The sequence below is a fragment of the Leptonychotes weddellii genome, chromosome 8 (assembly GCF_054177405.1).
Source record: "Leptonychotes weddellii isolate Sample4059 chromosome 8, ASM5417740v2, whole genome shotgun sequence".
Lineage (NCBI taxonomy): Eukaryota > Metazoa > Chordata > Mammalia > Carnivora > Phocidae > Leptonychotes > Leptonychotes weddellii.
The window spans coordinates 43,108,903-43,126,974 of record NC_138376.1 but is presented as its reverse complement, the minus strand read 5'-3'; the positions used below and the strand labels follow the sequence as shown (position 1 = coordinate 43,126,974).

The following is an 18,072-nucleotide window of genomic DNA, read 5'->3' as shown; positions in this document are numbered from 1 at the left end:
TGGCCTGGGGGGGGGTGTTGAGGAGGGCACGTTCTGCATGGAGCACTGGGTGTTGTGCACGAACAATGAATCATGGAACACTTCATCTAGAACTAATGATGTAATGTATGGGGATTAACATAAGAATAAAAAAAAATAGTCAACTGCAAACAACTCAAATGATTGCCCACATAAAAATGGACAAATACGTCATAATTCAGAGTGGAATACTATACAGCAACAAACAAGAACAAGTCACTGTTACATGGAACGACATGGATAATACTACAGATACTATGTTGAGTAAGAAAATTCAAGTAAAAGAATATACTGTATGGTTCATTTATATTAAGTTCAGGAATAGACCAAATTAATCCATGATGATAGAAATCATTACAGTGGTGGCCTCTGGTAGTGGTGGTTATTGTCTGTGAAGGATCATGAGGTAACTTTCAAAGGTGTTAGATATGTTCTTTGTCTTGTCTGGGTGCTAGTTTATAAACATGAATATGTCCAGTTGATGTACACTTGTAATTAGGGCATTTTATTGAATGTAGGTTGTACCTTAATAAAAAGGTTTAAAAAATTCAGCACAACATCTGTTAAAGTAAAGCACTATCTCCTGATTTTTTTTTTCTATAAAACTGAGGCTATAGCATTGTAAGGTGGTCCAGCCCAATCTCTGGAATCAGACCAAGATCCAGATTTGGTTCTTGCCTTTGTCAACATCATATTTTTGAAGCATGATGTTGGGCTAAGTGACTGGCTCCAACTTTGGTGATCAGACATTTTATGAATATTAATATCAGTGTGCTGGAGAAATGTTAGGGACATGTTAAGATGCCTGGACATTTAGTTAAAAAAAAGAAATAGTTTGTATGTTAAAATGCTACATAACTGTAATATCTGACAAAAGCTCTGTGAAATTAAAAATGAAAAAAGGAGTGAAGAATGAGGTAAAGGAATTATACACATACTATTTTCTGGGTATATGTAAAGGCAAAACACATTACCCTTTCTCCATCTATAGTATTGAGGTAGGAATAACAAAAAAAATTTCATTACATAATCAGTGCTTTTAAAATGAGAAATGGCAAAACCAGAGGAGTTATTTTTGTAATTTTGTAAGCCTGTAGAATTGTATTTTCTTTAACTATTCCTTAGGCCAAAGATTATTGTTATTTCTTATATTTTTTCTTATTGTTAAAAAGAATATATTCTATGATCAGTGAGGTGACTTAATGGTGCAAGAAATTTTGACTTTTCTGGTTTGTGCACAAGTTGTACTAAAGAGTAATAGGAGTCTCTTATTCCATTGACTTACCATTGAAATCTGTGCTTACTGTGTCTCATTGTCTGTCAGCCATGCATCTGGCAGACATCTTCCTCAGATGAAGGACTGTTGACTCTAAATCAACCTAGATTTCAAGAAAGTGGGATTGCTTGATGGTAAAGGAGGATGAGATCAGTCTGTAATGAGAAAAGAAATTGTGTGAAGTTGGGGCTACCTTCTTTGTTATTTAATTAATCTTTGGTAAGAGTATCTCTGTTTCCATAATTTATTAAATATGGTTTTGCTATTTTATTGCATTTTCAGTATGTTATGATGAAGTCTAAGTTATCACAACCTTGGTACTAAATTGGAACAATGGTGACTGTTCCTCCTTTTGATGAACTTGTGCATGACATTAAAGTACATGATGATATAATAGACCTTCAGTAAGGCAGATGTATTAAATTGCCACTGAATACCATTGAGGGGTATGTATCAATTGGATATACACTCATGTTTGCCTTACCGTCAAAACCAAGTTCAGTCAAGGAAAGTTTGAAGAAGTCGGCTTGCACAGATCTGCACCAGACAACTCTGTTTTATTGGACTATCAGGTCTGGATCAGTAAAATTACTTTTGGTTTCTGACCACAGATCTCCTTGACAGAATTCCCTTAATCTGAAAAAAAACGAGGTGACATCTGGAGAGAGGTGACATACGAACAATGTGGCAATGTGGAATTGAACTAAATAGACACTTATAAAGTAGGCTAGATATGTTCTAGAATAATGTGTTCATCAGTGTTCCTGTGATAGTAACTTAAAGCTAGAAAGGTGTAGTTGGAATTTGGTTGCTCTGGTTAGACTAAAGATTTATACAGTTTTTGTGCCCATGTCCATGGCAGAATTTTAAATAAGACACGTTTTTATGATGTTGGTAATACTGGATTACTTATATTACTAAGTCCTGAGAATTAATAGAAAAGTGAATATTTTTTTCTGGGTTCTATCGATCACTTAAAAACTTAAAAAATTTTTTTGAATATAGTTGACATATAATGTTACATTAGTTTCAGGTGCACAACATAGTGATTCAACAAGTTTAGATTCCGCGTGTGTGTGAAATCATATGGTATTTGTCTTTCTTTGTATTAGTTCACTTAGCATACTCCCTTTTAGGTTTATCTATGTTGTTGCAAATGGCATGATCGCATCCTTTTTTTTTTTTTTTTTTTAAGTCTCATTCTTTTTTATGGCTGTATAAGATTCCATTGTGTATGTGTATATCCATTTGTCTTTCAGTGGACATTTCAGTTGCTTCCATATCTTGGCTATTATAAACAATGCTGCAACAAACATAGGGGTATATATATCTTTTTGAATTAGTGCTTTTGTTTTTTTTGGGGGGGTAACTATCTAGTAGTAGAATTATTGGATCATATGGCATTTTTACTTTTAATTTTTTGAGGAACCTCCATACTGTTTTCTACAGTGGCTGCACCAATTTACATTCCTACCAGCAGTGCGTAAGGGTTTCTTTTTCTCCTCATCCTTGCCAACACTTGTTTTTTCTTGTCTTTTTGATTTTAGTCATCCTGACGGGTGTAAGGTGCTATCTCATTGAGGTTTTGATTTGTCTCTCCCTGATGATTAGTGATATTGAGCATCTTTTCGTATGTCTGTGTCTTCTTTGGAAAAATGTCTCTTCGTGTCCTCTATTTTTTTAATTAGATTGTTTGTTTCTTTGGTATTGAGTTTTAAGTTCTTTATATATTTTGGATATTAACCCCTTTTATTGTATATGTCATTTGCAAATACCTTCTCCCATTCTAAAATAAACTGAAAGTGGATTAAAGACCCAAATGTGAAACTTGAAACCATAAAAATCCTAGAAGAGATCACAGGCCATGGCAACAATTTTCTAGATACTTCTTACCTCCCAAGGCAAGGGAAACAAAAGCAAAAATAAATCAACCAAACTAAAAAGCAAGTATTACTGGCTCCCAGGGTTTAAAATAAATAGAGTGACCTTTGCTCCTCCGAGAAAGCATTCCTATCCTGAATATTCTGAACATATTGGAATAAAATGAAGTTAAAACTGTGTAGATGGTGTAGAAATAATTTGTGAATGTCGGTCTTCTGTTTTCTTTACCCTTGCTCCTGAATGCATTCCTTTAAAATAACTTGGTTTATCTGGATTGTTCTAATTACCTGTTGTAAGTATTATAACAAGCTCCCAACTGAGTCTCTCTTTGCATTTGATTTTCCTCATACTTAAAATTATAGTTCTCACATTTCACTTTTTATTTCCAGTTTCCATATTTTTGTCTGGATATGGTTTGTATACTTAAACATAGATTTCTTTTTTCTACACAATGGGGAAATTAATTATTTACCTCTCTTTCCTCAAGTTTGTGCAGAAATTGTTCATTGGTAATCAAAGTAGCATTTTATATATGGAACCTTCTTTTACCTCTTTCCTATAGCTAGGTATATACAAACATAAAAACTGTATTTGAGCATTTTAACTACATTTTTTTCACTTCCCATGTGTTAAGATACTGTTCTTGCAGGTGAATGAATTGGGAAGAAAAATTACCTTCAAGTAAACATAATTATTTAAATCTATACTTCTTAATGAGATGTGCTAGGTAGTAATGAAAACATGGCTATATTGTACATTTTTGATTTCACAAGCTGTGCCACACTGTTTCCCCATAAAATTTTGGGTATTACAAGATAGTGTAAAGGACTTTGTTAGAGCAAAGGGATGAACACAATGCTTGCTTTATCCCCTGCACTTGCATGCCATTTTGGAGTTACAAAGCACTTTCACATACATCATCGCATTTGATCCTCAGACAAACCCTGTGAAGGAGATCATTATTCTCCCTTCACAGATGAGAATCCAGAGGTTCAGGAGAGGTTAAGAGAGAGGCTTCAGTCTAAACCTCATGTTCTTGTCTTAAGTCTGAGATCTTAATCCAACATCTTATAATTTCTCATTTGTAAGGAAAATGAAAGGAGCAATTCAAATCTGAATATTTTTATGATGTAATGTTTTCTTTTCAGCTGAACTTCTTTTGCAGTTTTAAATCAAATGCATCTGACATGAGGCTTCATGTATTGTTCTGCATATTCCCCCCACCCCCGCCACTGCCTGCCAAAAAAGAACCCCTGCATCATGACATAAAATACTTAGTTTTATTAATTGATTTATGTTTTAAACTGTATAATAGATTGTTACTAGAAACACTTAGACCCTGCTTCTCATGTTTTCATGTGGAGGGATTTCAGCTAGGCTAACTCTTCTGGTCTCTCTCCCACCCTTTTTTAGCTCCTTACCACTGAATGAGAAAATCAGTTTTCAGATGAGTGAGTATGATAAAAGTAGCTGGTCATGGTTGGCCAAGAGCCTTCAGCTGTCTTCTCCTTGGATCAGTGTGTCTGTGGAGCTAGTGTGTTTTGGTTTCCTCTGTAGACCAGGTGTGAACTTAGTGGGCAGGCCCTGTTTCTAAGGAGGGATAGGGAGTAAGTCAGCCCTGTGCTTCTGGGGTGGTGTGAGGGGGTTCATTATGGTGTGCATCTACTGAACTCACTGGATCACATGTCCAACCAACATCTGTTTGCCTCATTCCTGTATCTCCTCATCACTTAGCTCCAAGCTTACCAGAGGAAGAAAGATGTAATTCATTGGGTTACTTCAAAACTTAAGATTTAAGACCTGAAGAGAAAAATGCCCCTCCTTTTCCAGGAATACTTATAATTTTATTTATATCAAATCTTTATTTTATTTTCCAATATTCTATGGTATAAATTATGACTGTACATGTTGGGCTAATAAAATTCATCTCGTTACTTTTTATTGTATTATAAATATGATACTATTCCCTGTTAATGTTGTGTAAGAGGGTGATTATCTTAAAGAGGTTTAGTGGAGTTCTTGTTTTATTTTGTTAGCTGCTCTATAAAATATAAGCAGTCATGCTCAATGTATATATTATATGAGGGCCTTGGAAGAATCTGAAAATATTGCAACATTTCTACAATATAACAGCTTAATATCATTTCAACCATATAAAAATTTCCACGTAATTTCAGATACTAGTTTCCCAGCAAGTGAAAAGCATGCCATATTTTTATAATTTATACAGATGACTGTATAATGCAAATATTAATGATTCTTTTTTTTTTCCTAAAGATTTTTGTTTATTTATTTAAGAGAGAGCAAGAGAGCACAGAGTTAGAGTGAGAGGGAGAAGCAGGTCCCTGCTGAGCAGAGAGCCCAATGCTGGGCTCCATCTCAGGACTCTGAGATCATGACTTGAGTTGAAGGCAGACGTTTAACCGACTGAGCCACCCAGGTGCCCTTTAATGATTATTCTTAAGGAAATAGTCTTTATATAAATATGATTAATATAATTAATTACAGATGAGCTAATAGGCCCATTTCAAGAACTTTCATGAACAGAAAAGACAGTTTTTTCCAAAGTAATAGAACCAATGTTATTTGAATTATAGGATTATCATCTGCTAAAACTGGAAAGAATATCAAGAATGACGCTTTTATTTTTTTTACCCCTCAAATGCTGGGAATGCAAGAAAGAAATCTTAGAGTTAATCTCTTAGATCCAAGAAATTTAAGAGTTATGCAAAGTCATGTGACTAATTAATAGTAAATCCTGGATGAGACTTGTCAATGCCATTCCAGTATTCTACCCCACAGGTATTAAGTTGCCCAACGTTCAAAATAGTGATTTATAAATGTCAGCATAGTGTTCTTAAAGCAATCTATTAACAAATGTTTCTCTTCTAATTCTGTTTTACTTTTATCCCCTTTTAGGGGGAAAATAACATTTGAGACTTCAAATGTCAGAAACACTCCTGCACATTTTCTCAAAATGCATTTACATCCATTTATATGTATTTGTGTGCATATATAGATTTTATAATTATTTTCTCTAATATTTCTCATTTTCTTGTTGAAGTAATCCATGATTAATCAATGTTTACTGCTTTTGCTTTGGATTTATAGAGTCTGTCTGTCCAACACGAATTCCAGTGGCAGCTCGTGATGAGAAAGGGTTTGATATTCTTTTAGGCTTGGGTGTAAAGAAAAAGGTTAAGAAAAGAATCATGCTTTCACCAACAAAGATAAAAGGATATGAAGTGACATCAAAAGTTGACTTATCAGAATTCACAAGGTATATGTTATGTGTTGATATAAACTTTTTTTTATATATGTCTATAGACATGTTGAGAATTCTTTAAGCTTATGCACATTCTTCTTTTTCTAGCAATGTTTTCCCTGAAGGTCTTCCTCCATCATATGTATTTGTCTCCACTCAGAGATTTAAGGTCAAGAAAATGTGGGATCTATGGAGAATTTTAACCATTGATGGAAGGCCACAAATAGCTGTTACCTTAAATGGTGTGGATAAAACATTACTATTTATAACAACCAGCATAATTAATGGCTCACAAGTGGTCACTTTTGCTGACTCTCAAGTTAAGGTAAAGATGCCTGGGTATGATTATGATGGTATTGCTGGGGGAATCACCACCAGGTTTGTGTGTTTTGGAGGAAGAGAGCCATAATTTTAACATGGCTGAAAAGATACTGACTTCATAGTTTAATGTTGCTTTATTGAATAAAAGCAACAAATGAAGGAAAGTTGTTTCTTAGATGGGATTAAGGAGTGGGGGACCTCACATTTTTTGAGTACCTGCTATTAGATGCCAGGAACATTTAATTATAATATCCACCCAACACAGAAGCCATTGCTCTCACTGTACAGACCAAAAAAAAAAAAAAAGTTTATATTAAGTTCCATCTCAAAGTAACACAGCTAGTAAGTGGTGGCATCAGGAATTGAAGTTAAGTCTCATCAGTTTCAAAGTCATGTTGGTCCATCTTACACTGCCATGTCCTATAAGATACTGAGATAAAGACATTTGTTAGAACCTTAAATACAGGTAGATAATGAGTGCAGAATTCCCATTTATTAGGAGAATGCTTTGTTTTCCCCAAAGGAGCGTATATTTAGTAAAATTGATAAACTAAAGATAAAAGTGTATTTTTCAAGTCAAATGTGTTCAGAATACAGATTATAATTATAGTCTAAGAGTATATAATTTAGGAAATGTACAAGGTTGTATATGAAATTATGCCACCTGTATAATTTATTTGGTAAGCAGATTAAATTTCTTAAAAATTTGGCTGCCATTTTTATTAAAGTCAATATGCTAGGTTCTGTAAGAAATCACAAATGAGTAAGGTCTGTTTCACACCTTCAAGGAACTTATTTATAATGGAAGAGTGAAGGCCTCTGGTATCTAACAGAAGTACAGGTATTAATGGAGTGTAGGGGTAAAAGTAGATTCTAACACAATATATAGGCAAGTCTTATTAATGAGATGCTTTTTGGGCTGGACCTTGAAGAAGATAGGATTTTGATGAAGAGAGCGAAGGACATGTAAGTCAGTGGTTTAGTACTGAGTAGTCATGTGTAGTAAAATGCGGGGTTTTTATTTAAAGAAGAGGAAGTGGTGTCCCCTGTGTCTGGAGTATAAGATACATGAAAGAAAAAGCTAACAAGGTGCAAGTTCAATTTGTGGGAATCTGGAAAGCATACAAAGGGTTTTGGGCTTCATCCAGTGGATGACAGGATTTCATCAAAAAGTCTTGAATCATAGGTGTGTCATGGTCAGAGCTGCTCTCTCTTCTCCTCCTTTTTCTTTCATAAAAAATATTTTCATCTGTATCCTGAAATTGCTCTAGGCCTGGGAATCCAGAAGTTAATAAGATATGGCATCTTCTCTGACAGAATTCTAGTGAGAGAGATTAATTGTAGTGGAGGTATGAAGGATGGCTTAGAGAGGGAAGAGTTAGAGATATGTTTGAAAATTATTCAGATAAGGCAAGATATCCATGAACATAAACTATAGCAATGAAAATGTTTGAAATGGTGAAGTGAATTTGAGTCATTTAAGAGACATATTTGGTAGAACTTTGCATCTGGTTCTTATTGCAACTGAGGGAAAGGCAAGAGGTAAACACACTTATTGCAGTTTAGAAACTGAGGATATTATTATTCAAGGAAAACTGAGAGGAAGAAAGTTTTGGGGATAGTTCAAGTTCATTTTGCTATACTCTCCCTCAGGCTGATTGTGAAATATCCTGGTAAAACTATACTAGCTAGTATTAGAATTATAGATCCCATATGTAGGAAAGAGGTTCAGGCTGTTGTAGATATGGGAGATATTCTATAGAGGTAATATTGACCTGTAAGATTAGATAGGATAATCAAAGGGGAGAATGAAAAAGGTCAGTGACAGATCCGTGGGTTAATGACCTCATCAAAAGGCAGGTGAGGAAGAGAAGCCCTCGAAGAAATAGAGAATGAGCAATTGGAGAAAAGGAAATGAAGATGATCAAGATGGTTTGAGTCATGGAAGTTGAATGAGAATATCAAGGAAGATGGACTAGTTAAGGATCTAAAGTTGCAATGAATAGGATGAGGAATAGAAGCCACTTGGATTCAGAGATTAGGAATTTATTTGTGACCTTGAGGGAGTTGTTTCAATAAATTGTTTGATACATCTACTTACATGTAATGGATATGTAATGGAAAGTATGGCTTCATAAATTAATTGGTGGGTAGAATTTGAGACCCAGCTTGGATCAGGGTGAATTAGTATATAATACAACCAGTCTGTGTGGTGTGGATTTATGGTTGGCAGCAAAGGAATGGGAACAAAGAAAAAGAAAGATTGTTAGGAATTTTACTTATGAATCTTCCATACTTTCTTCCTGTAGATATTATTTGATGAAGGCTGGCATCAAATTCGTCTCTTAGTAGCAGAACAAGATGTGACTCTCTATATTGATGATCAACAAATTGAAAACAAGCCATTACATCCAGTTTTAGGGATCTTCATCAGCGGGCAAACTCAAATCGGAAAGTATTCTGGGAAAGAAGAAACCGTTCAGGTGGATAAAAAATGATTTGCTTTTTGCATTGTATAAAGTGAGCTTTTGCTATCCTTTGTGATAGTATTTATCACATTTAACTGTATTTAACTTAATTATTAATTCCTTTAAGACACTTAAACAAAATGTGATCAGTTTATTAGTGGAATTGTGTGTTTGTGTGTATGAAAATGCAAAATTAGACTTAATATATAGGAATTCTTAGAAAACTTTTCCCCTGGGTTCAGGGTAGAAATCTACATTCTTATGAAACATTAATTTCATATTTCCCAGGAGAAGCATAGATTAAATAATAACTTGGAAAAGAGACTGTGATTAGAGCTGTGAGTCGGGAGGTATAAAATTTCTCTGCAGCTGTGAGGTTACGATCAGATTAATGCATTTCAGGATTCTTAAAACTGTTACTTTTTTATATTTTTTAAAAAGTGGAGTATCTGTGTGGGTTGAGAAATGTGTATATAAAAAGATAGCCATTTCTTGGACAATCCCTTATTTGAAAACGTGTACTTTCCCACTCTGTTTCTATTAAGGGAAGGCTGTCATATTCAAATTACACCATGCTCTCTATATGTTAATGTTACATGTCAGAGTAAATATTTAAATAGCAACAGGTGCTTGGACTACTCATCACACAACACTCCATGCCAGCAACTAAATCTCTGAAACTAAAGATGACTTTTTAAACTCACTCTTTTGTAATCAGAAATGTTGTAGACATTTAGGATAAACACAGAAGGCCTGGGAAAGCTTTTAAGTGTCCTAGGAAATGCTCTCTAGGCTAGCTCTTAATATAGAGATACTAAAAAAGCTCCAGTGGGTTCCCGAAGGAAATTAAAGTTTTGTTTTTGGTGCTGGAGTTTTCCTTATGAATTATGTTGCATCACATCTTTAAACTGTATGTTAGGTATTTAAATTTCATATTACTATTTTTTAGCTAGGTGCTGTGATTTAAGCCTTCCATGACTGCTCATGTAGTTGGGTCGCTCTTACGAAGCAATTAGCTTGGGCCTCAATTTTAACCTGATGGGGTTTATGTTCCTAGTTTGATGTCCAGAAGTTGCGAATCTACTGTGACCCAGAACAGAACAACCGAGAGACAGCATGCGAGATTCCTGGATTTGTGAGTAGGATGGATTCTTTCTCTCAAGTGTTTCCTTCAGTACTTTCAGAGCAATAAATAAAAGATAATATGTGAGGCTTAATTTAATATACAGAGTTAATTTGTTTGTTGTCAGTGCAATTAAAGTTACATTGATTAAAACATACTTTGAGGTTCATAATTGAAATAAAATGATAATGTATCACTGTGCAAGTGTGAATGGAGGAGCACAAGGGAAGGTTTTCTTTACACCTCAGAGTGTGAGGTTTCCGGTACTCAAGTGAAGCAGGACTGGACCTGCTCTAGGAAAGTCTAGGATTCTTTGAATATCCGGAGTATCCAGAGTATAAAATACATTTCTATACTTAATTAAATGTGTGGATAGAATACCCCACACAGCACAATTCTAGAGAATAGGAAGTGATTCATTTTCCTGTTCACCAGCATATTTTCTCACACCATAATGAATATACAGGTTTCTTTTTGTTGTTGTTACCTAAGGAAGATTTTCTTGTATTTCAAGGATATAGTAACTTTCCATTTATGTAGCTATTTTCATTAATGTGTTAGGAAAAAATGATAAGCTAAAATGTTAGAGTCTGATTATATACGTGTGCTTGTGGTGTGTGTGTGTATGTGTAATCCTTTTCCCCTTGGGCAAAAAAAAAAGTATATTTTTGTAATGCAAATAAGATAGGATGTTTTAAACTTTTACAGTGTGGATTCCCAGTTTGAGCTCATGTCATAGTTCTTTTAGTTTGTAAAGTCATACTACCATCATCTTTTTTTCCTATCAAACTGAATAACCTACAAATCCACATGTTATGAAAACTTGAGGACATAGGGCAGTACGTTTAAATGCTCTATAATAATATCAACCATGGAACCTTTTAGAAATGATTCATTCTTGGTTTTTTAGAGAGGTAATTGTTTAAACACTATAATTTTTATTTTAGATACTTATAACTTGAAATACAGACCTCTAATCTCTCCTAAAAGTATTAATATGTGATTACATTCTGAGAGTCCATTTTATATACTTTATTTATTGATATTTCTGCATTGATGTTATGACTATTACCCTCCCACATCATAAAAGCACAAGAATAGATAGTAGATTTTGAGTTCTCACAGTCACTTTTTTTGTGTTTTTATGTCTCCTTCCTTACTTTCAGGTGTGACTTCATGTAGCATACCTTTTGCATCTTTATTCCCACTTTCTCATTTTCTGATTTAATTTTTATTGTCTGGAAAGATTATTAACCTTTTTAAAATCGTGTATTATTCAGTAAGAAGCAAATTGTTTAGTGAGGAGGTCTCCTAAAGTTAAATGCAGAAAATTTAATGCATGGAATTTGTGACTTTCTTAGATGTGTTTTGGCTTTTTCCTCTGGTTTTTATATGACTTCCAGAAAGTTCAAAAGAGCATATAAATCTCACCTTGGAGTATTTTTGCTCCTGCGTGACCATTACACCAAGCAGCTTTGGCATTTCCATTTTCTCGTTCTGCTCTTCATTGTTGTTCATGTCCTTACTTTATTCTACTGTAAATGTCATCATAACGTGTATTAATGTCATTTTTTTAGGACAGTGGCACGTACATGTTTTAGTTCTTGCTGGTTTTGATACTTCATGTATCTAGAACCTGGACAATAAAATATCTATAAATTAGGAAGATAATTTAGAAATTTAAAAGCGTCCTTTAAAACACATTCATTGTTGTTTTTCTTTCAGAATGGTGAGGTAGGCCTGGAAACTATTATTCTCCTTAAGGTAATATTTGTATTGTGGGACTGTTTAGCTTCCTTCCATCAACTGTAAGTACATTAGACCAATAGAACTCATTTTTATGTAGTTTGAGTGCATTTAGTTTTCATAGTTTGTGATTCAGAATTTCTTAATGGATTGTGCTAAACAAAATTGGAAAGCAGATGTAAGATATCTTTACAGTTTCATAAAGACATTCAGACACCTACACATACTTATGTACATATAGATATACATGTGTCTTTCCATGTTTGTTGTTGATTGCCGTTTTTGTCTCTCTAGTGCCTCAATGGTCCCAGTGATGTAGGTTCAACTCCAGCTCCCTGTGTTTGTCCTCCAGGAAAACCAGGACTGCAAGGCCCCAAAGTGAGTAATACCTAACTTGCCTTTTTTTTTTTTTTTAGTTAAAACACAAACAAGAGCCGAGCAAATGCACAAAATTCCTAGTCACCACTGATGCTATTGTGAAATTTCTACGTAATGCCTTAGAACAGTCTAAAACCTTAGTTTTAGTGATTTTTTTTTTAAAAAGTGTATTCCAATCTATACTTGCTTTTGAACCTAGAACTGATACCCTTGGCCCAGAGTAAAGTGAGGGAGGGGAGTGTTTTTAATTTATTTGCTGGTTTGTCTTTTTTTCCCAAACACTGCTGCCAAGTTCCCAGAATGATACCTCCTTACAACCTCATAAAAAAATGAAGAAATGGCATTTGTTGAGATATGTTTCTAAATCCTTAGTTTGTCAAAATGATTTTCAGATAGAAAAATAAAGTAGAAATATTAAAGTTGATTTCAGTGTCATGTTTGGTGTCTAATTCTAAAAATAGAGGCATATATATCAATTTTACTTAATCATGTAATAATTACTTTTAGGGAGTATGTTCTGTTAGTCATGTTCATATGTGCACGTGTTCCACTTGTATCTATTAATTTATGTGTATAGAGTTTGTGTATATAAACATTTATATAATTGTGTATACATTTTTATATGATTGGAGCCATGATGTACATGCCATTTTATAACTAGTTACTTTTTATATAACTAAATAGTCTGAATATGTTTCTATGCTATTAAGTATGAATGACTGTTTTTAAGTTGATACTTCCTGTGGGATCACTTAGACCCAGCTTGATACTGAGATATTAAGTGGTTTGTCTACTATACATAAATCTTGCTCATCTTTTTTTTTAGGATTTATTTATTTATTTTAGAGCTTGAATAAGTGGGGGGGGAGGGGCTGAAAGAGAGTGAGAATCTTAAGCAGGCTCCTTGCCAAGTACTCAGCCCGACAGGGGGCTTGATCTCATGACCCTGAGATCATGACCTGAGCCAAAATCAAGAGTTGTTCACTTAACTGACTGAGCCACCCAGGCGCCCCTAAATCTTATTCATTTAATATTTTAAAATATCACTCAGATAAAAATAATGTCTAACTTGGAAGCAGATATGACTCTCTAGCCAAAAAGATTGTTTTATGTATTGATCATTTATTGCTTGAGATGCCGAAGCAATAATTACTAATTTTTGTTAAATATGAATTGTAATGTTCATTTAGATGGAATTTCCCTAGTGTTTCAGTCACCATGACTGAAAAATTTAGCTTTTAAACTGCTCATCTAAGGTAATTTGTTTCCTCCCATCTTTCATTCATGTTTCTCCCATCCATTTTTTTTATTTAAATTCAATTAGCCAACATATAGTACATCAGTAGTTGCTGATGTAGCATTCAATGATTCATCAGTTGCATATAACATGCTCATCACATTTTTATGTGATAGCTCATGACCTACTTCAGGACTCGCATTAAAATCAAGAAAAGAAATGTAATTTAAGAAATAATATATATTCATTATTTCATTCAAAGTAAATCTATTTGGGAATTTGAAATCAGTATATTAAAATCAATTTACTATTATAAACTATTTTTAGATTGCATTTAGGTAAGTTAATCCAGGTGTTCTTTGTTCTCTAGTTAAAGCAACTGCATGTTATTTAGGGTGCCTTGACATAAAGAAGAAATGCCTATAGGATACTCTTGGGAGAATACACCTTGTAAGACAACTTGGTGTGATCTACCAGCAGACTTCTTTTTAAAAAGTATATATTTATATACACATATATCTACACACATCTATACACACACACACACACACACACACATATATAGTTTATTCCACTTGGAATATTATACATAAAAATGATTTGATCTGTAAGAGATATAATATGGAAATCAGGTGCACATAATGTCTGACCTCTCAAAGCCCTGCATGCATTTCTGACTCCCGGGGAGGTTCAGGCCACCCCCAGGATCTCTAAAAGGCTGTTCACTTTTGGGGAGGCATCAGATACATCTGATGTTTTCTGAATTTTTACTAGTGGTCTATTAGGTGTCTTGAAGTGACATTAATTTTTATTCATGTATGTTCCTACAGCAGATTCTTAGCACGGCCTTTGTCTTCTCTGGTCAAGCCTCTGATATCGAGTATTTCCAAGTTTCATGTGTTCCTCATTTTTTTTTTCTTAGTCATAATCTCATGCTATTGCCACCTACTACTTTAAGTGAAATTGCAGTTTTCCACCAATCTTTAAATTGGCGTGCCTTCTTGATCTGCTTTCCATTTTCTTCAGAAAATCTGGCTGGAGGACAGGAACACACACACACTCTCTCTCTCTCTCTCTTCCATACCTTTAGGGCTCTTTACCCTGGAAGTGGTTCCTTACCCTAGCAACACTCTGAGTTGTATTTCCTTTAGAGAATTTCTGGCTTGGGGAATTAACAGGGTTTTAATTAGGTTAGCAGAACTGGAACTAAAATAGATGAAGACATTTTCCTATAGATCCAGCTGAAACTTATTGGCCATATTTGTTGGATGCTCTCTGGAAAGTTTTACAGATGTCCATCAAACAAAATTACCTGTGAAGAACAGATCTCATCTTCCTGTTAACCAGAAATAGAGTTCTGGAAGCTGAGAGTTGAGTCCTCAGACTGAAACAGGAGAAATTGCTGTGTGGATAGGTGGGTCAGTGCTTATTTAAAGATAAACTCATCTGTTTAAAATTCTTTGAGTTTCCAAAAGATATGACAACTCTATTGGAAAAACAGGTCAAAATAACTATGGTTTCCTATACCTAGACTTACTATGGCATTATAACTCTACAATAAGCATAGAAATATATATATTACTGGATTATGAGTTCCTTGAAGAATAGCTAATTCATTTTGTATCCCTAATATCAAACATAGGGAGTGATTAAATTAATAAATCTGTTGGAATACTTTATATATGCAGGCAGCTCACAATGAAGTTTAATACAAACTAAATTCTCCCTTGGAATTCCAATATCTAACACAGTACTTAATGGTAATAATTTTTTATTTAATGAATTATAAAATCATTGATTCACCCCTTTTCCCAGTTAACCTATATGGGATGCCTTTGTTGTGATACGAAAGATCCAGGCAATCCCCAATTTACAAACCCCCCTTTCAAAGGATCTTTGCATGTGAATGGCAACTTCTTCCCCCACTTCAGTAGTAGGAACATTTCTGGGGACAAACTCCCCACATTTGATCTAACCTAGATGTTCGATCTATTGTTTCTGAAGTGGAAAGAAGGCGTTTTTTCTTCTTTTTAGGAAGGAACAATTTCTTATGAATCCTTTTCTCTGAAATACCACCCTCTCTATCACTGTATCTCTGTTGATTTCCTTTGTTTCACCCTCCAGATACCACCATTAGAGATTCATTCAGGCTATCAAAGTATCCTCTGTTTAAAATACAAAAGCCTTTGGAAAATTTCAGGGGCCACTGGGCATTCACATTTTTATGTTAATTTTCCCAGACTAAGTGGATTCCTTCTAGCCTGAAAGAGTGGGTGTTTGAGTTTTGAGGGAGGGAAGAGGCTGGTTTAGGAAAAGGGAATAGGTCTTAGGTCAGATACTCCTGCAGAGTCCGGAGGGTAGAATGAAGGCACAAGGAGTTTTGAGAAGAAGGCTTGAACACATGGGATTTGCGCCTAGGTGAAGAGTTCCAAAGACATTTGTTTTAGATGAGCAACTGAAAATAGTATCTTGCTTTTGCAAGCACAACTGTTTCTTACTTTGATTATTCATATTTACACTACTTGAGAGGCCATATTCAGAGATGTTTCAGCTTCATCCGTGACATTTCCACTCCTGTCAACAACTCAAAAATCCTGTGGCACAAGTTCAATTCAACATATGTAAGTACTGCTTTTCAGCTGAACACATAGTTTTTAAAATTCAAAATGTGCAAATGTTTCAGCTAAATTAGAAGAAAGTGGATTGGGAATTTAGTCACAATTGTACAATAATAGGTCCTATGTCTTATTTAATGTATTTGGAAATTGTTTTCTGTATTAAGTTTGCTAACAGTCCCCAGGTCTGGTTCTAATCAGCGTATGCATTTTAATGTGGGCAGGGATAGTAGTGTTTAGGAGCATGGACTCTGGAGCTGAACTGGCTGAGTTCAAGTGTCATCTCCACTACTGCGGTGTGACCTTGAACAAGTGACTTAACCTTCTGGGGCCTCAGTTTGTGTATATAAAAAATGAGAATAATAAAATTGCTTGCTTCATGGGATTATTATGAGGATTAAGTAATTTAGCATATGTAAATCAAGATAGAGCATTGACTTTTATTACAGTAATACAATTGAATTTTTATTCTGATTGTTCGTGTCTGTCTGTATTTTCCCAATTTTATGGAAACAACACCAAACCTTCCTCAGTTTTTGCAAATAAATCAATAGGGCAATAGAATAACCGGTAAAACCTACCAGCAATAATAGAACCTGCAAAAGAGATTATTTTCCCTCTTGGGGCTGTTCACCAATGTTATGGTCCTTTTGAAGTCACATTGGATTTATCTTGTGAGTGATTTTTTTTGTTTTTTGTTTTTGTCTTGCAAACTTAGTGTTAAAACACAAATTTCATTTCTTCTTTTACCAAAGCTGTATTCCAGCTTCATCACAGTAGATGATAAACCCTCTCAGATCCTTTTGATGTACTAGATTTTGCTGATAATAATACTCTGCAAGTAAAGGGGGTCATTAACAGGAAATATGATTTAAAATAAATCAATCCACAAATAGTTATTGAATCCCTACTTGATACGCAGCATTGTCAACCCTTCCCACCCCCTCAAAAAAGGGGGAAAATAAAGACACTGTTTTCAAGAAGTTTCAATCCAAATGATAAATTAAGACTAATCAAGGGAAAAGTGAGAAAACTCTGCTTATGAATAAGGGATCAGTGATAGGAGCTGCTATAGCATTTCAATAGAAAAAGACATCAAGGAAAAAAAATGGATTCTTAAGTGGAAAAGGAAGAAAAACTTCTGTCAGGAGAAGAAAAGATGGAATTTGTTGAAAGATAGCAAGTGCCTGGGTGGCTCAGTCATTAAGCACCTGCCTTTGGCTCAGGTCATGATCCCAGGGTCCTGGGATTGAGCCCCACATAGGGCTCCCTGCTCCGTGGGAAGCCTGCTTCTCCCTCTCCCACTCCCCCTGCTTGTGTTCCCTCTCTCAGTGTGTCTCTCTCTGTCAAATAAATAAATAAAATCTTTTAAAAAAAAGATAGAGTCCAATTTGAACAGGGATAAAGGATGGCAGAGAGGCTAGAGATTAAGGTGGATCCTCTCAAAATAAGAGGAAAAACTCCAACTCCCTAGAGAACCAGAATGTTACTCCTTAATGCCCAGCTAACACTGGAAGTCCTTGGGTTAGAACTATAAATTCTGTTTCTTCAGCAAGACAGGACATGTTTCAGCATTATTTTTCTCCCTGGATTTACACTGTTCTTTCTCTATTTCTTTTATTTTTTTTTTTTAAATTTTTTAAAGATTTTATTTATTTATTTGAGAGCGAGAGAATGAGAGACAGAGAGCATGAGAGGGAGGAGGGTCAGAGGGAGAAGCAGACTCCCTGCCAAGCAGGGAGCC

General features: G+C 34.8%; 1 protein-coding gene across 7 annotated transcripts in view; it reads left to right on the top strand.

Annotated features, from left to right (window-relative positions):
- The window catches only part of COL21A1 (collagen type XXI alpha 1 chain), a 217,989-nt gene that overhangs the window by 103,619 nt on the left and 96,298 nt on the right, over positions 1-18,072 (top strand). For 2 of the 7 annotated variants that reach the window (XM_081828455.1, XM_081828454.1), the window contains exon 1: positions 10,517-12,476. Coding sequence is in view for 2 of the 7 variants with exons in the window: in XM_081828461.1 (XP_081684587.1) it covers positions 6,287-6,455; positions 6,549-6,765; positions 9,071-9,244; positions 10,287-10,364; positions 12,078-12,086; positions 12,393-12,476 (731 nt within the window). In the remaining 5 variants the exon portion in view is untranslated. Of the gene's footprint in view, positions 1-6,286; positions 6,456-6,548; positions 6,766-9,070; positions 9,245-10,286; positions 10,365-10,516; positions 12,477-15,448; positions 16,335-18,072 lie in introns of those variants that run through there. The other 5 variants (XM_081828461.1, XM_081828459.1, XM_081828456.1 and 2 more) reach the window with 5 other exon arrangements.